General features: G+C 47.2%; 1 protein-coding gene across 5 annotated transcripts in view; it reads left to right on the forward strand.

The window, feature by feature from the left end:
- Positions 1-26102, forward strand: part of srrm3 (serine/arginine repetitive matrix 3) — a 79303-nt gene that overhangs the window by 49642 nt on the left and 3559 nt on the right. For 3 of the 5 annotated variants that reach the window (XM_023833121.2, XM_023833124.2, XM_023833125.2), the window contains exons 4-13: positions 7634-7774; positions 8139-8219; positions 9656-9724; positions 13008-13043; positions 13342-13392; positions 13696-13800; positions 15555-15723; positions 22291-22580; positions 24526-24783; positions 25240-25365. In XM_023833121.2, coding sequence (XP_023688889.1) covers positions 7634-7774; positions 8139-8219; positions 9656-9724; positions 13008-13043; positions 13342-13392; positions 13696-13800; positions 15555-15723; positions 22291-22580; positions 24526-24783; positions 25240-25365 — 1326 coding nt within the window. Of the gene's footprint in view, positions 1-1417; positions 1646-7633; positions 7775-8138; positions 8220-9655; positions 9725-13007; positions 13044-13341; positions 13393-13695; positions 13801-15554; positions 15724-22290; positions 22581-24525; positions 24784-25239; positions 25366-26102 lie in introns of those variants that run through there. The other 2 variants (XM_072713769.1, XM_023833122.2) reach the window with 2 other exon arrangements.

Consider the following 26102-nt stretch of genomic DNA (forward strand, 5'->3'; position numbering starts at 1 on the left):
GACGACACGACCACAAAGTCGATCATCGAACTGCGGCCTAGGGTGTCCTGGTGCCAAGTGCACATATGGACACCCTTATGCTTGAACATGGTGTTCATTATGGACAGTCCGTGATGAGCACAGAAGTCCAATAACAAAACACCACTCTGGTTCAGTTCAGGGGGGCGTTCCTCCCAATCACGCCCCTCCAGGTCTCACTGTCATTGCCCACGTGAGCATTGAAGTCCCCCAGCAGAACAATAGAGTCCCCAGGAGGAGCGCTCTCCAAGACCCCTTCCAAGGACTCCAAAAAGGGTGGGTATTCTGAACTGCCGTTTGGTGCAAAAGTGCAAACAACAGTCAGGACCCGTCCCCCCACCCGAAGGCGAAGGCAGGCTATCCTCTCGTCCACCGCGGTAAACCCCAATGTACAGGTGCGCAGCCAGGAGGCAATTAGTATGCCCACCCCCTCTGCGCCTCTCCCCGTGAGCAACTCCAGAGTGGAAGAGGGTCCAACCCCCTCAAGGAGACTGGTTCCAGAGCCCAAGCCGTGTGTCGAGGCGAGCCCGACTATATCTAGTTGGAACCTCACAACCTCGCGCACCAGCTCAGGCTCCTTCCCCAACAGTGAGGTGACATTCTATGTCCCTAGAGCTAGCTTCTGCAGCTAAGGATCGGACCGCCAAGGTCCCTGCCTTTAGCCACTGCCCAACTCGCACTGCACCCGACCCCTATGGCTCCTCGTACAGGTGGTGAGCCCATTGGAGGGGGGACCCACGTGCCTTCTTCAGCCCGACCAGGCCCCATGGGTGCAGGCCTGGCCACCAGGCGCTCGCCATCGAGCCCAGGCCTGGCTCCAGGGGGGGGCCCGGTGACCCGTGTCCGGGCAAGGGAAAATGTGAGTCTATGTTTGTATTCATCATAAGGGGTCTGATGAGCTGCACTTCGTGTGGTTCCTCACCCAGGACCTGTTTGCCTTGGGTGACCCTACCAGGGGCATAAAGCCCAGGGCAACTTAGTTTCTGGGATCATTGGAACACGCAAACCCTTCCACCAAGATAAGGTGTCGGCTCCAGGAGAGGGAGTATAAATCCAGACCAAGATTTTGTTTTAACCAAACAGTTGAGTACTCTGTGACTGTGACTCTTTATATTCAACTGGTTGGTTGAAACAAAATATTGGTCTCAGATCTTTGTGGGGACCTGAAACATTCCCTCCCCACAATGTAATATAAACATAATACACACACACTAGAACACCCTGCACCCACAGCGCAGAGGAACGCAATCTGCTTCCAGAAGGTGACGTAATCCCGCGCCGAGCGTCTGTGGAGACAGCAGGCATGGTTGCCCATTGCCGTTGTCCAGGCCCTGTCACCCATGGCGACTCCACATGAATAATTCATCGCTAACAGTTTCGCCGCTTTAACTTTGCAAAGCTGACTGGGATTGCGGTGACGGCGTTAATTAGGTCCCCTTCACGTTTCTGTGGCGCCTTGGTGCCACACACACGTAGCAGCTAACGAGCACGCCGTAATGTCACGCTCTGACATTTGGGAACGCAGATCTGCGATGGCGTACACGACGGAGGTGATGTCACTGCGATGCCACGGGAGAAGTCGCGGCTGCAGCGTGACATTTTCAACCCATCTGCTTTGATGGTCATGGTAAAAATACCACTTCCTGTGCACTGCGTTTAAATCAGCCTTTGGCTAGTCATTATTCAACGGTAGCAGATTTACTTATGAAAAGGATCTGATTGAGATGAGTCGTTTGGTTCACTGCCTGTGATTTCAGATTATGATGAAATCTTCAAGTTTGTTACAATAGTCATGTTTTTTTAGATAACTACCTTTTCTGCACGGATTAATTTGTATTTTTTGTAACAGAAAGAGGCTCTATCTTGCTTTTCTATTAATTTACGAGGCTGGTAAGACTAGCATGGTGTTCAGCAGTATTTTTTGTTATTGTCTTTTTAGTCTAGTGGTTTGATTGAAAAGCTTAGCAGCAGTACTGGAGTTTAGTTAGTTACCACCAAAAATCTTGGGGAAAGATTTGAGGGGTGAATTTTGCTGGAGAAACCAACCCCATCCTATGCACTTTAAACTGTTTTTACATGATGGCCCCTACAGACATGGGGACTGGCTTGCATTTTGGTAACTGCAGTGAAAATACATAGCAAGGCCAGCTGAGCGAGCATGTACCAGCCAATAAGGAATGCATGTACTAGCTGAGTGGGCATGTACCAGCCAATAAGGAATGCATGTACCAGCTGAACAAGCATGTACCAGCCAATATGGAATTAATGTACTAGCTGAAGGAGCATGTACCAGCCAATAAGTAATGCATGTACCAGCTGAGGAAGCATGTACCAGCCAATGAGGAATGACAGCAAGGCCCTCAATCTAAAAAAGGGTAATTTTCGGCCTGTTTGTAATTTTTCTTGCCCAATTTTGCCAAGGAAACAATGATTGATTGGTGTAGCTGGGATCCCCACCTGGGCTCTTCTGTGCAGGTAAATGAGCATGTAGGAGGCTCCCCTCTTGGTCCTGGCTACTGAATGACAACAGAAAAACAGGAATCTGAACGGTGATCCTGCTGTTTGCAGTTAATGAGCACTGGTCTGCCCCGGCAGTGACCCGTTACTGCAGCACTGCCCGAGGCCCGTTCTCGGGATGGCAGCAGCACCGGTCTGGTCTGGCTCACATTCACCAGCAGCACCTTGACATTTCGCTCTGCTAGGTGTTCTGCTAGGTGTGCAGGGTTCTCCTCGTAAGTGGGCAATGACTCCCCATCCAAACTATGAATATATGAAAGAATAAAGGAGTGCGTATCCTGTACTTTTACAGTAGCATAGTGCTGTACACAGGCAGCTTCTCACGTCACATGTGGGCTGGTCTTTTAAGTCCCTGCTCATTGGGGTTAGGTTTCAGTTTGTGGGCCAGCCATGCCCCTTGTGAAATTGTACCTAGCTGTTTTACACTTTGCTTCTGCCATTCAAACCCACGCAGTTCTGATGGTCAGCCCTCCATGACGATGCCTTGTTTTGTTGGTCTACCGGTCTGTCTTTGTGAAGTTAAGCCTTTCTGCAGTTTTTGGTAAAATCGATGCTTTTGCGCGTCACACTCACGCAAAGGCTACGTTGAATCAGCTTGCAAGGCACATACAGAGTTTTGCATCAGCCAGCCGGCCGCAGTGTGAATGCAGGTAGTATACGTCGTAGTGGTGATATGATTGACATGAGTGTATTTCTCAGCCGTGCTTGACGGTAGCGTCTCTGTCATGGACAGGAATGGGATGTAAGATCTTAGAGCCCCCAGGCACAGGAGGGGAGCTTCATTAATGTTTGGTTTACAGAATGGGGGCAGGCGGCTCCTTCACTGCAGACGTTTGGCCGTTGTTGGGGGGCTGGGTGGGTGACCATTAGGGCTGCAGGTATCCATTATTTTAGTATTCGTATATTCTATCGATTATTCCATCGATTAATCGAGTAATCGGATAAGAAATACTTTTGTCTTATTAAAGAGCAATAGTAACTATTCAAAATAGAAAAAATAGACAGGTCTCTTAAAATGAACAACTCATGGGTTTCCTTTTTAGGAACATTTTTAATGATTGAACTCCATACAACAACTGATGAAAGAAATAGAAATAAAAATAGAAATAGAAAACCTTTTATTGTCATTGTACTGGAGCACGGATGCTGCTTGTACAACGGAATTGCAGTGGCCACGTCTAAAGTGCAGACATATACAGACATATACAGACATATACAGACATTACGTTTGCAGTGCAGACAGCATTCTGCAATAGCCAGTAGTGTACAGACGTAGTAGTAGATGCAAGAACTAAACCCTTTTAGTGCATTTATGTACATATTTGTTTTGTTTTGTTTTTTTTTTAAAGAAAACACTTAAATGCAAAAATAAATCAAATAATGTCAAATAAAATTACTGAAAAAAAGTATAAATATATCTTAAACTAAGCCATAAATTAAAATGGCCTTTATTCTCTGTATTCTTGTACATTAATAGGAGGCATAAAAAGAAGTTCTGACAGGATTGTATCTCCTGAGGTTTATCTTCCTGAGGTAGGAATGGTGCGTACATAAGAACATAAGAACATAAGAACTATACAAACGAGAGGAGGCCATTCGGCCCATCGAGCTCGCTTGGGGAGAACTTAACTAATAGCTCAGAGTTGTTAAAATCTTATCTAGCTCTGATTTAAAGGAACCCAAGGATTCAGCTTGCACTACGTTATCAGGAAGACTATTCCATACTCTGACTACACGCTGTGTAAAGAAGTGCTTCCTTAAATCTAGTTTGAAATGTTCTCCCGCTAATTTCCACCTATGGCCACGAGTTCTTGTATTTGAACTAATGCTGAAGTAACTATTCGGTTGAACAGCATCCAAACCTGTTAGAATCTTATAGACCTGGATCATGTCCCCCCTCAGTCTCCTTTGCTTGAGGCTGAACAGATTTAGCTCAAATAACCTTTCCTCGTATGACATTCCTCTAAGACCAGGAATCATTCTTGTGGCCCTACGCTGCACCTTTTCTAAGGCCGCTATGTCCTTTTTAAGATATGGTGACCAAACCTGTACACAATATTCTAGGTGAGGTCTCACCAAGGAATTGTATAATCTTAGCATTACCTCCCTTGACTTAAACTCCACACACCTGGAGATGTACCCCAACATCCTATTGGCCTTTTTTATTGCTTCCCCACACTGGCGAGAATGAGACATGGAAGCATCAACATACACACCAAGGTCTTTCTCATAATCAGCTACCTTTATTTCAGTAGGTCCCATAAAATACCTGTACTTTATATTTCTGCTCCCTACATGGAGTACCTTACATTTGTCTATGTTAAATTTCATCTGCCAGGTGTCAGCCCAGTCACTAATTAAATTAAGATCCCGCTGTAGCTGCTGAGCCGCTAGTTCAGTATCTGCTACACCACCCACCTTGGTGTCATCTGCAAATTTCACCAGTTTACTGTATATATTGGTGTCTATATCATTTATGTAAATTAGGAACAAAAGTGGTCCTAAAATTGAACCCTGCGGTACCCCACTATGAACGCAGGCCCACTGTGACATCGAGCCTCTTATAACTACTCGCTGCTTCCTATCCGTTAACCAGTTATCAATCCAAGTCGCTACAGTTCCTAAAATACCTGTCGCTTTGAGTTTAAGTGTTCATGTGTGTGTAAGTGAATGTGAGTGAGAGTGTGTGTGTTTAAATGTGTTAGAGAACGAGTGTTTGTGTGTGTGTGTGTGTGTGTGTGTGTATAAGCCTTTAAAGGAGCATGTGGTGGTTGGATAATTTACTGTCTCAGAGTTTTACTGGCACAAGGCTGTTGGGGGAGGGGGTGCGTAATTTTTATATTTATCTTATTATAATTATGTAATATTCTTCATATTAATCTAAATCTGCAAAATAATATTACTAAAGCCTTGAAGTAGATCTAGCTGAGTACATACACCCCACGCTCCACTTTAGACTCACCCCTGCATGCTGCAGGTATCACTGCGAGCGACAAAGTGTGACGGCTGCTGTCAGCCTGCTGCAAGTTACCAAATTTAAATATTGTGTCAAACTAAGCAAACAGTTTATCTGCATACAAACAGCTTCTATTTTAACTTGTATAGCTTTACTGTAGCCTTGCTGCTGTGGGAGACAAACGGCGGTGGATGGGAGCAGCTGAAAGCATCGCTTTTCTTCACCTTTCAGCTTGTTCAACAGCTGGTTTGTACAGTAAAGGTTGAACAGTAAAGGTTTAGTGGCGATTACAAGCGCTGTTGTTGTTTTCCTTCACTCCACCTGAGTTCACCATCTCTGTAACGGAACCATCTCTTTGCTCTTTGCTGTTAGTGTATAGACAGGCTCCAGCTCCATGTTAATTAAAGTACGACAGCATCATTTTCACTGCTGTTGTGTTATCAGTGTTTTTGTTGAGCAAAAATAGGGGCTGCTTTGGCTGAATCTTGTTATATTTTTTTATTCACACATATGCCCATAAATATGTTTCTTTCGCAGGTCTATTTTTAGCCACAAATGTGAGTGAAACGCTCGCGCTTACCTTGTACTGGTTCCGCTCTGTGGACTGGATGCATAGACTGGGTGCTTTCTGTTGAGATGTTGAATCATTGACGGTGTGCTATTGTGGTAAGCTAATTCGGTTTTACAATGGACACACTGTACAGTATTTTCGCTTTTCTTTTGTTTGAAATGATCCCAAACTTTAGACATTTTTCTTCTTTTTTCTCTGACTTTACTCACTATTTTCCCCGTCTTCCTCCATCGCGCCATCAAATCAAACCTGCTACACGTAATCCAGCGTAAGCACACTGTGCAGCAGTAATAATCCTCCGAGTGAAACACGCTGATCACTAAGCAGCACTTAGTCGTGCGGTTTACACGAAGCATCGAAGCAAAGAATTTGCATCGAGGATTTTTTGTAATCGAGTTATTCGAGTTACTCGATGAATCGTTGCAGCCCTAGAGACCATCTATCATCTATGGAACCAAGGGCAGGTGCCTTCAGCCGTTCAGGTCCCTTCTCTGCATACGGGAGACACCCTCCCTGATCACCTGTGGTCGGGTTTGTGGGTTACAGCCTTGCTCTTTTCGCCTTACCTTGTACTTTCTTTGGAGCTTCTGCTGTTCCGGGGGGGGGGTTTCATGAGTCCACAGGCTCCACCTAGCAGTTATGGTTGTGGGGGTTGCTCCTGAATGTCCCCATTTGCTGTAGGTTTTCACTGCCATTCATGTGTGAAGTGGGAGATGGGGATTTTCCATGGAATAATTACTATGGGAGGCGATTCTTGCACTGGTTTTTGAAACCCCTGTGCATTAAGCCACGCTCACAAGCCACCACCTCTGAAATGACCAATCAAATAAGTAGTTATGCACCATGACTGATTAAAGAAAAATGAGTTTCCTGCACCAAGCTTCTACAGATTCATGTTTTTACTCAGTGGTGAATCTCAGAAAGTCGGCGGAGATGGACTCTGTGGTGCTGCCGCAATCTCCGCCCCAGCTTCCCATTCCGGATTCTCGTTTTTCCCAACAACTGATCGCCCATGTGACCCCCATTTTCATGCTGTTATTTTACAAGGCTTACTTAATTGGCTATCACCCCCCCCCCCCATCCAGCAGTCGCGAGGGAGCTCCCAGCCTTGTGGTGGTAAGTGCTTCAAAGTGGCATGTCCCATGGTGTGACCCACAAGGCTGGCACTGCTCCTTTCACAAGCGTCCCCCCCCCATTTTCCAAGGGATCAGGCCCGGTTCACACACGGAAGGAGGCCAGTGATTGAAGGCCGGCCATGTGCTAATCCCCAGCCTGCCACACAGACAGGCTAGATGAGAGGGACTCACAGAGCATCTGCGGTGGCTGGATTAGAGTCATATAAACATGCCATCTGCGGACATCCACAGCAGGGGACAGGGGCTGCTGTGGGGGGGCTGCCATGGGGGGGCAGAGCCATATACGGATTAGGAAAAGAAAAAAGGCCAAATCTACATCCTGCTAAATGCGCCTCCTGTACCCCGGTCGGTCACATGACCCTTGAATAATTTTACGTGTTAGTGTAACGTTATTTAATTTAGTATTTTTTAAAAGATGTTAACCATCCTTTGCAGTGTGAACCACACACCACACAGCTGCGAGGAAGAGCGCGACGACAACGACGAAGACTCGCTGGCCGAGGGTTACGCGCCGGAGTGCGATTGCCATGGCGACTACTACGGTGACGGGGATTCCGTCGGCCACGGCAACTACAGGCAAGCCTTGCAGACTCGCGCGGGTGGGGGGGGACAGAACGAGACCTCATTCTCTCCCTCTGTTCAGCTCGCAGTTCTGCAGTATAAATGCTGATGTCCGTGGTTACAGACCGAGGTGAACCAGTGCAATATCCTCAGCCTATTGGGCAGTTTATTTCTTATTTATTATTACTGCATTTTTACCAAACATAAAATACAATTCTGCAGTTCTGGCTTCTTGAAGACGTGTTTTATCCATGTATGAATAATTGAGAACCTTGTGTGTCGACGGGCTGTGAATTTTAATATGGGTGATTTTAACTCCCTTTAACTCGCTGTGGGAATGAATCGATTAACCCCCTCATTTTAACTTCATGTGATCTAGGATGAAGAGGAAATTGAGCAGCTCTCCATCCCCACCCCCTAAGAAGAGGAAGAAGAAGAAATCTGGCCACCGTCGCAGTCGGTGTGTCTCTCCCGGACGTCTTCCTGCTCTGCCAGAAGTTTGCTGCAGAGGTGTAAAGGGATCAGAAAAACATAAACCCAAATCTTGACTATGTATACAGAGATATACGCTATTATCAGTATATGAAAAACTATAATTAGCTATTTACAGTCAGTGGCCACGTTATTGAGTAGACCTGCTGCTCCAAACAGCCAATCATATGGCTGTACCTGAATACATACAGACACGCAGAGGTGGCTTCAGGAGGTTCAGTCACTGTTCGAAGGGCCAAGGTGCCTTATTCGTGCCATTTTGAACATGTTGTTGTTGGTGCTGTATGTGGTGCTTCCAGCATCTGAGAAACAGTCGCCCATCTGGGATTTTCACACACTACAGTGTCTGGACTTTACAGAGAGTGGTGCGATGAACAAAAAATATGTGTGTATTTTGTTAGTCTAATTGTGGCATTAGACTATGGGGAAAATATCAGATGAAGTATTATGTGAGATTGCAGATGATCTCAGTGTTGCTACGGCAACCACCTTGGGTCAGCGGACAGGTCTTTTAGTGTCCCGCTAGAGAGAGGTTTCTGTTAACAGCATTGCTGGTGCGGGGGCGGGGGGGATGGGGCTCCGTGCCCTGAGGGCCGGATGGTGCAGAAACATGCCTGGGGTTCACTGGTTATAGTCCAAAGTCAGCAAGCAAATGAAGGAACATGGAGTGGCGATAACAAGGAGAGGAAGGCACCAGCCGGCAGGGATAAGAAGGGACTTGATATTGACTCAAGCACCCGTGTGTGTAAATGAGGCCTCCTGGTTCATGGGCAGCAATTAAACACAGAGTTGAGAGCCAAACAGATAGACAGACAGATAGACATTATTGCCATTGTACCGAAGTACAACAGAATTTCTTCTGTGCCAAGCCTGAATAAAAGTAACCTACACATGTACACACATATACACACATACATACCTACACATGTAACAAATACATAAAAACCAACATCTAAAGCATTAATGAGAATAAAAGCGTCTCCTATGTTTTATTTCACTAATTGTCCCATTATTGCATATTTACTGCAGCTGAATGTAACACAGTGGGGGGCAGTGTTTAGATCTATTCAGCTCAGTTATGGTCCTTGGAAAAACGCTGTCCTTAAATCTAGAGGTGCGGACTTTGAGAGCTCTGTAGCACCTCCCAGAAGGTAAGACAGTAAACAGAAGATGACAGGGGTGGGTTGTATCTTTCGCGGAGTTAATAGCTCTACGGAGGCATCGGGTTCTGAAAATGTCCTCCAGAGAGGGCAGGGTGAGTCCGAGGTTCTTATAACCCGCTGGAGACTTTTCCGGCGTACGATGGCCTAAGCTTCACAGACCTGCCGTGCCCTTATGGAACGGGCAAGAGTGGCATCGGGAAAGCAGCCCACTTTGAGCCAGCCTCTGTTCTCCCCTCTGCAGGTTTGACAGCTCATCCCCCCCTCGCAAGGAGAAGAAGAAGAAGAGCAGGAAGAAGCACAAGCGAGACAGGTACACCCCCGCCCCCGCTGGTTTCAGGAGGCACTGTTCAGCTCCTCATTTTTCACGCAAGTTGTTCAATAGCTGCAGGAATCTTCCTCTGTATAAAAACGACACGCTGTTGCCCCGTCTAACAGTCACATGACCTCACAATCACATGAAGCAGCTGAGTACAAGTCCAAGGACAGCATGGCATAAGGGCTCTTTGTGGCCATGGTGTCTTGGCATGAGCATTCTCAGGCTCGAGGGCAGCTTGGCGTAAGCCTTCTCTGGCCCAACGGCGGCGTGGCATGAGCGTTCTCATGGTGGGGACTGTGTGGTGTTCTCAGGCCCCGAGGATGGCTTCGTGTAAAGATCTTCATTCCGTGGGTGGCATGGTGTAAAAGCTCTCCGGGCCTAGCGTGGCATGGTATAAAAGTTCTCAGGTCTGTGAGCGATATGGTGTAAAAGTTCTCAGGGCCGAGGGTGATATAAAAGTTCTCAGGGCCGAGGGCAGTGTGGTATAAAAGTTCTCAGGGCCGAGGGCAGTGTGGTATAAAAGTTCTCAGGGCCGAGGGCAGTGTGGTATAAAAGTTCTCAGGGCCGAGGGCAGTGTGGTATAAAAGTTCTCAGGGCCGAGGGCAGTGTGGTATAAAAGTTCTCAGGGCCGAGGGCAGTGTGGTATAAAAGTTCTCAGGGCCGAGGGCAGTGTGGTATAAAAGTTCTCAGGGCCGAGGGCAGTGTGGTATAAAAGTTCTCAGGGCCGAGGGCAGCATGGCGTAAGTGTTCTCAGGTCCAAGGGTGGTGTGGTCTAAGCATTCTTCTGCCTGAGGGAGGAATGGTGTAAAGGTTCTCAGATCTGAGGATGGTGTGGTGTTAGCATTTTCTGGTTCGAGGGAGACATAGCGTAAACAATGTAACCAATTTTTTTGGCTAGGGGGCGTCGTGGTGTAAAGATTCTCAGACCTGGAGGTGGCGTGGTGTAAGCATGGTGAACTGTACAGTACCCCCACCCTCACCAGGTGTTCTCAGTGGCCCTTCAGCCGTAAACGAGGTAAGATCTTCATGTGGCCAGTCATGCGCCATCAGGAGCATCTTGAAATACAAATGTGGCGCAGTCATACGGCGCTTATGGGAGCCGGTGCCGCGGCCCAGACGACATCCATATTCATGAAAACGGGCATCAGCTCAAAACAGCTGTTGTCTGTTAAGCATCGAAGGAGGTAAACTACAAGAAAAAATCGACCCTTTAACTTTCAGGAGTTTAATGGATGCATATTTCTCAGTTGCTGTACTGCTGAGAAAACAATCATTAAGCCAGATGGTGAAAACCACAATACCCTTTGTACACTTACAAAGCACTTCCATTTTTTACTTATAAATTATGTAATTTTTACACCAAATTTAGCCAGTTTTATTTCCATGTCTGCGAAAGCCTAATATTGGTACTAAAATGTAAGCGAGGCCCACAGGACAGGAGCTGTAGGTGTCTTACAACAGTGATGTCCGCTCAGGCCCCAGCTCGCCAAGGAATTAGCTCATCTATATTACGAACTGAGCCAAGCCAGTGAGTGGGAGAGCAGTGTTCCTCCAGCCCGAAACATCTTCTGTCACTATCCAGTCTCCCCGTCTCTCCTTGTACATTCCTCCATTATCTCCAGGAGTGTCAGCTGCATTGCAGATACCGGCCTCGCACATGGTTAACATTGAATAATGTATGACCGTGCAGGGGGGTGCATGCAGGCTGTTATCATCGCCCCACCCTTTGCTACATACTGCTACCCCCAGGAATGTCCTGCTGACTGTGACCGGGTCTCTGCAATCTGTGAGCTTGCTTACTGCTTCGTCTCTGAATAGTGTAATGATCAGAGGTCTCGAAACGCTAACTGGAGAACAAGGAAAGTCGTCGTTTTGGAAAGTTAGTGGGTGGCAGGCGGAGTAGGAGTGGGGAATGAAGGATGTTCTGGGGGACAGAGAAAGTCATGGGGGATCATTGACAGTTGACGAAGGACAGGGAAAATCATTGGGGGACAGAGATAGTTGGTGCGGAATAAGAAAATGTGAGTTAGCCACAGGAAAAAGTTAGTGGAAGGATTGGGAAAGTCGTGGGTGGTAGAAAATGTCAGTGGACAACGGGGAAATTCATGGAGGACTGTGGGAAGTAGGTAGGGGGTAGGAAATGTTAGTGGGGGGAGGTAGTGGAAGGACTGGGAAAGTCATGGCTGGTAGAAAATGTCAGTGGACAACGGGGAAATTCATGGAGGACTGGGAAAGTCAGTGTGCGACTGGAAAAGTAGATAGGGGGTAGAAAATGTCAGAGTGGGGAGGTAGTGGAGGGACTGGAAAAGTCGTGGGTGGTAGAGACTGTTGGACAACGGGGAAAGTCAGTGGGGGACAGAGAATGTCATTGGGACAGAGAGAGTCATCGGGGTCACGGAGAGTCATCGGGATCACGGAGAGTCATTGGGGACATTGAGAGTCATCGGGGACAGGGAGAGTCATCGGGATCACGGAGAGTCATCGGGATCACGGAGAGGCTTAGGGGACAGTGAGAGTCTTCAGGGTCATGGAGAGTTTTCGGGGTCACGGAGAGTCATCGGGGTCACGGAGAGTCATTGGGGACAGGGAGAGTCTTCGAGGTCACGGAGAGTCTTCGGGGTCACGGAGAGGCTTAGGGGACAGTGAGAGTCTTCAGGGTCACGGAGAGTCATCGGGGTCACGGAGAGTCTCGACCCTCAGGAACTTGTTAAATATAGGACCGAGGTTCCTAGGGGTTAACTTCCGCATTAAGGGTATCAGGAAAACAAGTCACAAGTAGATTTTGGTTGTTTCCTGCAGATTTATCCTAAGGGTGGCTTTGCGACTTCTGTTATATGTGCTGTATTACCTTGACATGTTTGCTTCTTGCCCTCTTTTCATTTTCCTCTTCATTCTTGAGCAAACATAAGATGTATTGAGCTATTCTGGGGCTTGGTGTCCCAACACGGGAGGGGGGGGGGGGGGCAGGTGGCGGAACCCGTGACAGTAAGCTTTGGAAAGCCACCCACTCCCAGTCAGAACCAGGGCTTGGAAAGAAGCAGCATGGAGGTGTACAGTACCCTGGACAGAAGCTGGCCTCGTAGGATGGGACAGCAGGAAGGATAGCAGCTCTGATAGAGTCCCTAACAAGCTCTTACCAATGAAATCCCCAGGAGGGGGCCCTGCTTTACTTGAGCCATCTCCGTAGACATTTCCTTCCATATGGGCCTGTCAGCTGGTGGTCTACAGCGCGTCGCCGCACTGGGTGGGTAACTATTCACTCTGCTCCTCTTCACAGATCTGCGTCTGGGTCCAGGAAGAAGAGAAGGTACAGGTGAGTGTGTGAGTGGGCATGGATCTGGAGCACGCAGCAGCTGCAGAACCAGCCCTGTAGGGGGCATCTTCAGCATATCCATCTGCTCCCTGCCTCCAATCCCCATTGCCCAGTTCCATCCAGTTTTTTTTTTGACCCAAAGGTCACGGTTTTGAGAGCTGTCATTTATATATGTGATTTCTTGGCTACGGAGAGACCATATAACCACATCCATAAGCCAGCACGTTACATAGTCGATCTCAGTGCAGATATTTCAAAACAGACGCCCCTGATTTCCTGTTAACTGTTCGCTTGTCAGATCTGGAAGCCCAAAGAGCAAACACAAAGACAAGAACAAACAACGGAGGAGGTAAGGACGACCGTCCACTTGGGACCGTGAGATCCTGTGCCCTTGCTCATCTTTCTGCCGCACAGTCAGCCAAGCCAAAACGGAAGCTTTGTATCTGTATGGCTCTGTGTGGGGGGGGGGGGGGCTGTTACACGCCCCAGGTAAATCCCCATCAGGTGCATGCCGTATGTTCACAACCATCGCTGTAGCCCAAGATCTGCCTTCCAGTCTAACCGAAAGCGGGATAAGGGGCAGGTGTCGGGGTCTAATTTCCAGAAAGCCACGAGGAGCCAGTGTCACCGAAGCGGCTCTTTCTGCCCGCAGGTCCCCGGTGGACTCGCCTGGCAGGAGGTCACATCGACGGGGAAGCTGCAGCTCCCGCAGTGCCTCCATCTCCTCCACCGGGAGCCTCTCCAGATCCCCCGGGAGGTATGGTTCTTACTACCTTATTACCTAATCTTGGTTCCGCCTCATCCGTCTGACTCGTGACGGACGATTCCAGCTGTAGCCGAGCCCCAAGGAGGCCGTGGACAGTAACGCACACCTGGAATCTCACCTGAATCTGCAAAACCAGAGCTACATACATGCTAACATGCTTATGGTTGTGTGAGCGCCAGAAGTGCGGTGGTGCCCAGATGAAACTGGGAGAACAGCAGGACAGAAACTCATCTCAGGCCAATGAGTCAATTGTAAATTTAAGGGCTACATTAAAATTACAGAACATCTCCTGAAGGGAGCAGCTGCCCAACTATAAAGAGCTGCCTTAAACAGAAGCGATAACATGACCAATCCAGAGGGCTTTTGGCCTATTTTACACACATATACCTCCACTCAGCTCCTGGGAACTGCAGTAATCCCAGTCAACCTGGGGTCTATTCTAAGAATGGAGAGCTAAGCCGACCCTCCTCTGGGGTACCTTTCTCTAATTAAGAACGCCCATGATTAGGTTAGGTGTCTCAACCCCTGTTCACTTAAAGTTCAGTCCCAGTGTTAAATAGATCTGCCATATCTCTCATATAAATTGAAAGCAAAGATATTTTGCCTCTTCTGCCAGAATATTCTAAACTGAGAAATTAAACCTTGTTTTTCCAGCATTCACTTCCAAGCTCAAAGATATGAAGTTGCTATTTTATCACACCTCTCTTTCATTCATCATTAAAATTTAAATAACTTTTCCTGTGACATAAGTCACTGACGTTTCGATCACCAGCCCTGGCAGAGTGTTGCTTTATGTTCCCCGTGCCTCCCCAAGAGAACGTGGCCTCAAACCATCAGCAGTACAGGGCCGACCGCTATAGATCCCAGTGCAGCATGGTGTGAGTGTTCTCAGATCCGAGGGCGGTGTGGTTTAAGTGCTCTCAGGTCCGAGGGCGGCGTGGTTTAAGAGGCATGGTTTAAGTGTCCTCAGGTCCGAGGACGGTGGGGTCTACGTGTTCTCAGGTCCGAGGGTGGTGTGGTCTAAGAGGCGTGGTGTAAGTGTTCTCAGGTCCGAGGGCGGCGTGGTTTAAGTGTTCTCAGGTCCGAGGACGGTGGGGTCTAAGTGTTCTCAGGTCTGAGGACGGCATGGGGTAAGTGTTCTCAGGTCCGAGGGCGGCGTGGTTTAAGTGTTCTCAGGTCCGAGGATGGGGGGGTCTAAGTATTCTCAGGTCTGAGGATGGCATGGGGTAAGTGTTCTCAGGTCCGAGGGCAGTGTGGTTTAAGTGTTCTCAGGTCCGAGGGCGGCGTGGTCTAAGTGTTCTCAGGTCCGAGGACGGCATGGGGTAAGTGTTCTCAGGTTCGAGGGCGGTGTGGTCTAAGTGTTCTCCATACTGCCCCCAGGTCTCCCTTGGTCTTGCACTCCTAGCATTCCTTGGGGGAGGATCTCATCCGCATGGCTCCCCGGTGCTCCACTGCACCACGAAATAGGGTGCTTGACCCTAATGATGGCTCTTTGGGGGTGTAGTGCTTCCTCTAAATGTGGCCTTACTGTAATATCTCCTTGTGGGAGAGGCGAAGTGTAAAGTTACGTAGCGGCCGCATTTAAACTGGCAACTTTCAGAAAGGGAAGGACTTGGCGCTTTCATAAGGGTTGAACTCTCGATAGCCGGCAAGCTCTTGATTGAGCTGCCCCCTCTAACAGATGCGTCTGCAGTGAGCTGTCCTTCTCCCCCCTTTGGTGTTCACTGCTTTCTTTCCCATGCCAGGACGAATTCGAAGCATGGAGCTGACTCACACAAGCCCCGCCCCAGCCAGTCCAGCCGCAGCGTGTCTCTGTCACCATCATGCGGCACCAACTCCTCTGTCCGGCAGAATGGACACCGCAACGGCAAGGGCAGCGGGCCTGACCACACGGCTGGAGACCCTCTGCAGGATGTATGTAGTCTCTTCTATTTCGCCTTCCCCTCTTTCCTCCTCTTTATTGGTTTCTTCCTTAACTGCTTCTGTACTGACTTGACTCTCTTATCCAGTCCTATCTCTTTTTTTTTTTTTTCGCCTTATTCGGTTTTGTTTCAGCATTCCCTTCTGGAGTTTATTTCGAGAGTAGCTCGTCGGGTAGATATTTTTCCACCCTCCTTCGGCCGTGAAAGTCGTGCATTCTGTTTGTTTTTTGCGCACCCCTCAATTCACCTATCATCTCGTTTTACTTTGTCACTCTGGCAGCAGGGCGGTCATCGCTGGGGGAGCTTAGATCTCTCCTTCCAAGCAACTAAGAAGTCCCCTTCGTTTTTGACCGGTGGGCCCACTGAGCAGTTGTACTGAGAGACGTGGTTCTGGTAGCTAATCAATAGGCAGCTCTCATATCCTCCTGCAGCAGTTGTCTGGAAGATTCTTCAATCAGAGTAGTGGAAATGAATAATAAAAGTGAAGGCTAAGGCTCCAGCTTCACAGATGTTAACATAAAAATGAAACAGCCAGGGAAACTACCTGGGTAGGATCTGAAGCATTTTCCTTTTAAGGCTGCTATGCAGCCTCAAATTGCAGATGGGAGGGATTGGCCTGGGAACCCATTGCTGGAGCCAGAACTCTGAGTACTACTTGATTAATTAGAAACTGCTGTTTTTCAAAGCAATGAGGAGTAGGCTCAGGCAGAAAGCAGGGAGGAGTGACAGACAGTCACTTCCCGTGGCCATGCCCCTGGTGAGTGATTTGCTCACTGTTTAACAGGAACCATCATTCAAATCCGACAAAGGACCCTGTAACCTCACGGGCTTCTTACTGGAAATGCGAATCTTAGCATCATCAAATCAGGTACTGTTTCAAGCTTTGGGAAGGGTGAAGAGCCCGTAACAACAGAAAAATAGAAAATTCCATAAGAGACTAGACCAGGTCAAGTAAGGTTGACCTATGACAAAGAACAGCTGGATGTAACAGGTCTAGTTAAATTAAGTGACAGATGAGATGGAAGCACATGCCTAGAATCTGGTGAGCAACGCACCCTCTGGCTCACGATCTCCATCATGTCTCTGCACTGCATCGCTCATTGGAATCGCTGTTAGTTGAATGGGTTTCAAAGGCTGTTGACAGAAGGGACCACTGTGGGAACTCAGCATGGCCGTCGTGGTCCAGGTACTGCAGGGGTCAAACTTCCTTGAAAGGGGCTTGCAGTGCCTATCGGAGCTGCTCATGCACATAGACGTGTTCGCTGGGTGGGGGGCAGGGCTCACTAGTGATGGCCCAGGTCATGACCTCGATGTGCTTGACGGGCCGCTCTGAGTGCTATCAAGCAATCAGCAAGCCACTCCTCTTCATCTCCGTCTTCATTATGTTAGGCACGCTCCCCCAAAGGTGCCTTTGGCTCTCAGTGTCAGTCAGGAACATAGTGTAACATTGAAATCATTACCAAGTTCTACAAGAACTCGCCGCTCCGGCAACTGGCTTTCCAGTGCGGAATTTAAGAACCACCCATTCGGCGTTGATGTTTCATTCCCATAAACGTGGCTGTAGGAGAATCTGTGAAATGTCGCTTGCAGAAGGTTTTCTCTCTGCAAGAGGATCCTAACGAGTGAGACTCAGCTTTGAGGCCCTTCCAGCCTGCATGTTTATCCCGAGGTGTCTTTGCTTCTTCTTGTCCTCTTCATCCATTCCTCTTCCTTTGCTCTTGCTCCTGTTCTTCCTGTTTGTTTTTTGAGTTGTATTTGCCAATAAATATTCAAACTTCTTTGTCTCGTTTATGTAAAAAGCACTCGTGTTTCGGAACGAGAGGTTCATGGGTATGTGAACTAGTTTTCTTGTTATACAGCTGTCTTTGAAGCAATTGGTTTGCCCGCCCCCCCTGACTCTCTGAAAAGAGCCTAAAGTTATCAGGTGTCGAACAAATCTTCACTCTTTCATTTATTTTTCCTGTATCATTTCGACTTGCATGTTGCCTCTAGTTGGCAGTATCACTTCTGTCAGACTGTCCATTGTTGTTGACTATTTTATATTTATCTATATACTTATACATTTCATCATAAATTCACATAGGTGTTCTTACTAACAACAGCAAACAAAAAGTCCATAAAGATACATCTCCTAATAGTCTATATGGTTACAACCCCTAATTCAATGATCTGTATGAGTGCAAACTCCAATCTAATTGTCTATGTGGATATAGCCCCCAAACCAATAGTCTATATCGATGCAGCCCCCAGTCTAATGATCTATATGGATACAACCCCTGGTCCAATAGTCTATATGGATACAGCCCCCAACCTAATGATCTATAGGGATACAACCCCCAAAGCAAAGGTCTATATAGATACAACCCCCAATCCCATGGTCTATATGATTGCAACCTCCAGTCTAATGGTCTTTATGGATACAGCCCCCAAAGCAATAATCTATATGGATACAGACCTCAATCTAATGGTCTACATGGATACAGCCCCCAAAGCAATAGTCTATATGGATACAGCCCTCAATCTAATGGTCCACATAGATATAGCCCCCAATCCAATGGTCTATATGTGTGCAACCTCCAATCTAATGGTCTGTATGGATACAACCCCAGGTGCAATAGTCAATATGGATACAGCCCCTAATCCAATAGCCTATATGGATATAGCCCCCAGTCCAAAGGTCACTAGGCAAACTGGGACAAGTACAATAGGCATAACAAACACACCACTGGTGATAATTACTCTGATGTACACTCTTTACATTTGTATACTTTCGGTAAAAACAGTGGTGTTCCTGTCTAAACAGCCACATCTGTTCTAGTCAATCCCACATGTTTGGTTTGTTGGGCTCCATTGGCCAGCCGCATCCAGCAGCTTGAGCAGTGGCTCTCAGCCCACTTCCCAGCCATTTGGTGTTTTTGTTCCGTTCACCCGCAAACACCCCAATCCTTCTTGGCTCAGGCATGCAAGTGACGGAACAGACCGGAAGTGGGTGGAGGCCTGGGCAGAGCTTTTGTGGCCCATCTTACCTCCTGCTCTTAGCTGTCACTGGCTGTGAGGCTTTAGCGTTTACGTACTGTAACACACTGCAACCACACAGCAATGATGTATGACCCAGCACACTTTATATGAAACTTTATTTACGCGTTGGGGCTCCAGCCTCTTTGGATCATATCTGATTTGAAAATGAGATACAGACAAGCAGCATTTGGCTGAGGGGTCCATATGCCCATTGTAGCAGAGAGCATTATGGGTTAATCTGGCCAGTGGGTCGTTTTTTAAGCAGAACCTCCAAAGACATGGCTGGGGTCCCTTTCAAGTCCACTAGTCCATCCTGACAGCGACCCCCATCCATCTGTGTTGTGTGTGACTCACTTCTCTGGCTTCCCGTTGCCACCCCCCCCACCCCGCATGCCCTTCCTGTTTGTCTCCACACCGCATCCCTCCCCAGCTCCATCTCCTCCTTTCACCCCACCCTCTTCTTCCTCTAACCACCGTTGTGGCTGCATTCATCCTGGAGGGAGAAAGAGCAGTGGGTCATACTTCATTTCTTTTTCCTTCAGTCATTTTCTATTTGTTTTCCTTTCGCACCGTTCGCTGGTTTATTTTCTGTAGTTCAGGACAGTAAGTAGCAACAATACTAAAGAAGTCATTGTCTTCTCCCTATTTTTGCTCTCCGCTGCCGGAGAATATTTCCTTCCTCTTTTCCCCCCTTTCTGTTTTCTTCCTTTCCTTTTTTCCGTGTCGCTCACGTGCCTCTGATTGAAAGTGAAGGTAGGTGGAGGTTTGCCTAACGCACGCGCTCATTATGCAGATGCCAGTGTGAGCCACTTGAGCTTGATTTCAATGTCTCTATCTTCCTTCTATCGTTTTTTTTTAAGGCTTTTCGGTGGTTTTTCTTTACTCTTCCTTTATTCTTACGGTTATTTGATTTCTCAAGGCTCCAGTTTACTTATAGATTTGTTTCTTTTCTTCTCCAGTCCTCCCTTCAGATACCCTTCTCAGTCATCACTCTCCTTCATTTTTTTTCATTTGATAGAATGCTTTCCAGTCTGTCTGGCTTCTCTCTGTTCCACGCCGAATGGTATATTCATCTTTTGTCGATTTTCTGTTCGTTTCTTCTCGATAGCCCTTCTAAACGAGTGTCATGGACATTGGTGGTTGTTCGTTTTCTCATAGTTGTAGCTGAGTTTTTGTTTTGTTTTGTTTTTTTTTGGGGGGGGGGGAGACTTGTTGCTGCTGTTGTTGTCTTTCTTCCAAACCAGCTGAGTGACATGTTATGAGCCCTTGTACACCCCCCTCTGATACTCCAGCTGCTCCTGCAGGCCCCCAACCAAAGCATCGGTTGGAGAGTCCGTAATGTTCACTGCTCATGACCTTTGACCGTTTATTCACACGTGGAAACGGCGCCTCCCCCTGGCCCTCACCCTTCACCCCAGCCCTGCCCCTCCTGCCCATCCTGCCCCACAAAATCCCCCTTCCAATTTCCCTACCTTTTATACCCGAGCATTCCTGCAGCAAGAACTCCCCAACTCTGCAGAGCCGTGGGGGTTTAGTAAGGTGTGCAGTGAGTGCAGCGACCTGCTCTCACTGTATCGTATCCCCTGTATTTTGAGGGACAGACACAGTGTCACTGACTCACTGCTAGGCTTTAACCAATGCCCTATCCTCCCTTGGCCCAGTGCGATGGTGTTAGCAACTCCTGTTCATGAAGTACATAAAGGGTCAGTCTGCAGAGATAGGAACCCACATGTGATGCTAGTGCCCCACCTGTATGACTTAATGGGCATTTTCCAGGTGTTCCCAATCCATACCTCATGCTGTTGACCTTGGAAGGATATCCAAACCAGCTGTCTGCAGTACATGACCTTGGCTGTAGGTGGCGGTCTTGCAGTTTGTTTATAATGCAGTCATCATGTCCTTCCTGATGTGTTTGTGCTGTTCCCCTCTTGGTGGACAGCCCTGCCACAATCGTACTTGTTACACCGGTCGCTTGCGCGCCTCCTATCTGCAACAGGTTATATATAAAATATAATATACTGTATGTAAAATAAAACACCCACCCCAAACTTTCACCTAAAAGGTCACAAGTTTATTGGGAGGGGTTTCTTTTTAGGCAAAACTCAATCTTCCCTTTGTTTTATTATTTTATTTTTTTTGGCCACATGGTGTCGTGAACAAATAACGTGCCACGTAACAAACCCCCCGCCCCATTCTGCCAGACGCACGGCACACACTTATAGCACACACCCACACGCAAACAGGTGGAGAAACACACACTCACACACTGGCTTGGTGGGTCTGCATGCAGTGCACAAGGGACGCAGGTCTATAAACACATGTCATATGCATATGGTTTACCTTCACAAGCCAGTCATCGGAATGTGAGTTATGACTTTCGCCATTTTTCTTCATGTGCAACAGCCACAAACAAACAAGATTCTCAGCTCCCGTCCAAGTACAAATAGTAAAGAACCCATGAACAATTTCTGGAGGCGCGACGTTCAGTGAAGAACGAGTGTGTGCGGATCCTTCATCTTGGCGGGGTGCTCACTGGGCAGGGGGCCCATGGGGGGGAGCATGGACGTAAACAAGGCCTTCCTCCAACCGCAAGAAAGGCCTTGTCCAGCACGTTCATCTTGGTGTCCTACGCCACGCTCTGATTTCAGGGTATTTAACACACATTGTGACATTTTTTTTCCGTTGTTTTTTGTTCTGTTTTTTCTTCCTTTTTCATACATTGTTCATGAATCACTAGCAGGAAGGGTTTTGTGTCTTTCTCTTGCATTTTGTGATCTCTAATGATGCACTTATGTTGCCCCGCTTCTCCCTTCTCTTCATACCTTACCTACTAAAGGAGGGAATGCCACTTTATTGGTAAGTGGATGTTAACCAAAAGGGCGTTAAAAACCAGTTAACCATAAAAGCAGAAAGGGTCGCTGTTCACATCTCCACAGGAAAAAAAAACACAAACAGAAATACTTTTGAGTAAAGACGATTGTTTTTTTTTTTCAATTGATTATTATATTTGTGGATCTTTTACTTTGTTCCTTCCATTTCTGTGATGTTTTGTCAAGTCGTCCCTTTTTTTAGTCATTACTACAGCTGAAAGTCCTCTGTTTCCTCTTTATGAAACCCCTCTCTTCTTGTTATGTTGCTTCTCTCCTTTTGACTCTCTCTACAATTAAACCTAATTTGACTCATGATATTTATTTTTGTTTCCTCCTCTTACATGTTGTTTTGATTTTCTTCCTTTTGGTTTGTTTTTTTTTTTTTGTTTCTTCAACTCATTATAATTTTGCATGCCGAATATTGCATGGGCTGCACCATAGAGGACTGTCAATAAGCCTTATCAAGCAAATCTAGATCCTGGTTTCTTTTAGGTACTACGTTTTTTGTTTGTTTTTCCTTTTTCATTTGTTTTTTTTTTTTCATTTTTGTTTCATTTTGTTTTGTTCTGCACCTTTGCGATCTGTCATTTGTCCTGGAACTTTTCTAAGCCAGATTTTTCCCTTTTTGTTTTTTTGTTTTCTTTTTTTTGTTTCGTATTCCTTCCCCGCAGAAGATAAGTGTGATTCCCACTTCGCCAAGCGGACGGAGGCCGCAGTCGCCACAGCCGGAGCAGCGCAAAGTCCGCAATGAAGGCGGCGGGAGCCCTGGGCGGCTGACAGATGCCACGTCAGGGGATGAGGCACGTCGGGCCGTGCGGAGGTCCACCTCAGTGTCCTCTGGAAAACGTGGGCGTCGGCAGAAGGCCCTGGGGAAGAGCTCCCACTCGCCCACCCACAGCAGTGACTCTGCCCACTCACAGCGCAGCCAGGTCCAGAACAGCCGGAGCAGCCAATCAAAAAAGTGAGCTGCCAGTTTTGGGGGCAGGATTTAGGGTCACGTCCTTGGGATTTTGAGAGCTGTGTGTGTGTTTGTGATTGTGTATGTGTGGATTGTGTTTATATGGACATTGTGGGGACCAAATGACCCCACAAAGATCTGTTAATGCAAACAAAAAAGTAGAAATGTCAAAAGTTTCATATTTTGTTTGGTTACATATTACAAACCTGTGTGTGTGTGTGTGTGTGTGTGTAGAGGGGGGAGGGGTCAGGGGTGGATGGACAAAACAGAACTTCATTAGATATTTGATGAGGGTCAAATGCACGAAGGAGCCCTCCCTCTGTCATTAGGATTGTCCAAAATTTCCTCCCGCCTATTACTTTGATCTACCACGAGAATTAACAATATGGGAAAAACTCAAAATTACTCAATAGTTAGGCTATGCTCAATGCAAACAAAGTTTTTCATATACGGTAAGCGATTATTGCCCTCTGTGGCTGATAACTGTCATTACTCATGGTATACTCATATCCTGACAGAAACAACAGATACAACAAAACCATTTAATTACTCACTCCACTGTGGAACTGTGGTCAGTATGACTGACTGATTGACTGAGTATGAAAGTGTACTGTTCACATCACCGGAGGGTAACTTTGAGCCACAGACAGCTTCTTTGCTTGAGCCAAGCAGACAAACTATAGTTTTACTGTGTGTTGCAGTTGCCATGACTGTGAAACAAAAACAATGTTCGTGCTCAGTGTTTGGCCATCTTACCAGTGCTGAAAAGTGACTGATAATGAATGACGCTTTTACATTTCTGTAATGATAGTATCAAATGGGGGGTGGGGGGTGGGAGGGAAAGATTTTTTTCATATGTTTTTGGACCAGTGGCTCTGATGTAACGGAGCAGTTTAAACAGAGTAAAGTATCTGGCCCAGTCATTCACAGTACAGTGCAAAAGACTTAAGTAGCCCAGGGAAATGCTTAAGCCTATTTATCTGGGGCAAGTTAATTTTGCTTTGAAAAACTACATTTTAAAATTAAGTGTGCAATGTGTGCAAATTAACACAATAAAAAATTAACAGGAATTTCTTCTGTTCTTGAGTCAAAAGCTCATTGATGTCTTGGATGGTTAGGAACATCTATTTTGGTTCCCAAACCTCTCTTCAGGGGCACCTCAGCCATTCCATGTAAAATTTCACTACCAGCTCATGTAATTAATTGACTTAATTAGCTAAATAACTCAATGATGTACTGATCAGTTAAACAAGGTGGGGTAATGGTCAAGTCAAAAAATACTTGGCTTTATCGGACGGGAACTGGAAGATGACAAACATTTTTTTGACTAGTACTGTACCCCTGATTCGGCACCATTTCCAAGGTGAGGCATGGAGTCGTCAGGCCAAAACAAAAAACCTCAAGCCCCATAGAAAGCTCAGTAACATTTAAGGTAATGTTTTTAGTCATTTATAAACACATTTATAATGCATTGTAACACATTCATAAAGCATGGCTATAAATATTTATTAAAAGACATAACGCATTACAACCATGATTTTTATGCATTATGACTGCCTTATGAAGCTTTCATCTATAATGCACTATAGATACCTTCATAATGCAGTACAAAGCATCCTTAATGCTTAATCCGACCATTATAATGCATTATAAAGGTATCTATAGTGCATGAGCACTTCATAAAGCATTCGTGATGCATGATACACATGGCTATGTTATGCTTTATGAATGCATTATTATTTGTTATGAATGTGTTTATAAATTACTAAAAGGTAAAAAGGGCCTTAAGTAAGGTGTTACTGAAAGCTTTAACAGCAAATAAACGTATCTGGGCACGCTTGTCATCCTCACTTTCTTCCTCTGCAAGGTCATAGCCAGGGCTTCCATCCTTTTCAGTTATCTCCCCGAATTCCACCAGCCGTTCTTTCTGCAACTTCTCTTTCCGCAGGGCACGAGGCGTGCATTTGTCCCGGAGACGCCGGCGGAGCCGACCCCGGGCCCGCCACAGGAGCTCCTCGGCGTCGCCTGGGCGACACCGGCGGCACGGCGCCGCCCGGAAGAAAAGCTCTTCGCGCATCTTCCGGCAGCGCAGCAGCTCCTGGAGCAGTGCCCGCTCCGCCTCATGCTCGCGCTCCGCCTCGCGTTCCCGCTCCCCGGAGCACGGCAGCAAGGCCAAATCTCCCTACTCCCGGCAGAACAACTCCCGGTACGGTCACCCCCTTGTGGCCAAGCTCAGCAGCCTCCTTTTAAGGTGGCGTGTCCTTCATGCCACTGTGCTGGTCTCTGCCGTTATGCAGCTGTTCAGGATGGAACTGTTAAAAAAGGTCTGTGTGTTTGATCTAGTGTGTGTCCTTCTAGTGACACACGACCACCAGGACCAAATCGGACCAGATAACTGGGTCACTTTATATCCTCTGCGTGCTTCCAGTACCCACCTGGGAAATGCCTGACTGGAACCTGGGCAGGACATAGCTGCCACCTCAGGGTTACACTGTGGTAGCACCTGGATGCCTGGCAGGCTTAGGCTGGAGTTAGAAAAAGAAGCAGTCTGTTCTTACCCCGCGTTTACATTACTCAGCACCTGGCGGTACGAGTGGCTCCTCCCTGCTCAGCATTCCTGCGAGAGCCCCGCCCATCAGGTTCTGTTTCTCTCTCTTATCAGGGATAAAGACAGCGCCCCACCCACGGACACGGAGGGCAGGGCCCGGCGCCGCTCGCGCACCTACTCACCCATCCGCAAGCGGAGGCGTGACTCCCCCAGCTTCATGGAGGCCAGGAGGATCACCAGGTAAAGAGGGGGAGCTGGCTTCGGGCTCACCGGCCCCTAGGGGGCGTCACCGCCGCTTCCTTTCCGTTGACAGGTTCAGTTCAGGTGCTGGACGGTGATCAAGAATCGCAGTCACCGCGCGGATCCAGCCGTGTGAATCACGCTGTGTCCAAAATGCTGCTCTTTTGGCAGAAGCACGCCGAGGACGCACTGTCCTCCAACATGATATTCGTGATGCTACCAGATGTTTCTTTTTGATAAACCGCTCGTGCAGCGGTTTCCGTCAGTCATTCCTGCAAAGGTGCTTAGCAGAAAAAATTCTTTGTTTTTTTAAATCATGCGCAGCCATTTTATTTGCAGCTAATTTGCCCATTTCGGGGTGAATCTAGTGCCGGTTATGTGGTGCCCATGAAGTATTGTACCATAAGACCCAGATCTTCCATAAGACCCAGGATAAATAGCGGCCCCATGCACTGTGGCTCTAAGCTCAGCCTCAGCTGTAACATAGTGTAACACTGACATCTACGGGAGAGTGTTGATTCTCTCTCTCTTTCTGGGTGAAACCAGTTTGAAAGCAACCTGCAGAGTGATAACCCCTAAAGATGAAGGCAAATTTGGCAGGCTCCCTTAAGGATTATCATCGATAATGATTGTGAAGATGATGACGTTTATTAAGATTATTATTGTGATTTTTTGATACATGAAACCCAGCCCTAAAAATGAACAGTGTATTGCTTCTGTGCACGTTGCTTGTAAGT

Source organism: Paramormyrops kingsleyae, chromosome 6 (assembly GCF_048594095.1).
Source record: "Paramormyrops kingsleyae isolate MSU_618 chromosome 6, PKINGS_0.4, whole genome shotgun sequence".
NCBI classification, from domain to species: Eukaryota; Metazoa; Chordata; class Actinopteri; order Osteoglossiformes; family Mormyridae; genus Paramormyrops; species Paramormyrops kingsleyae.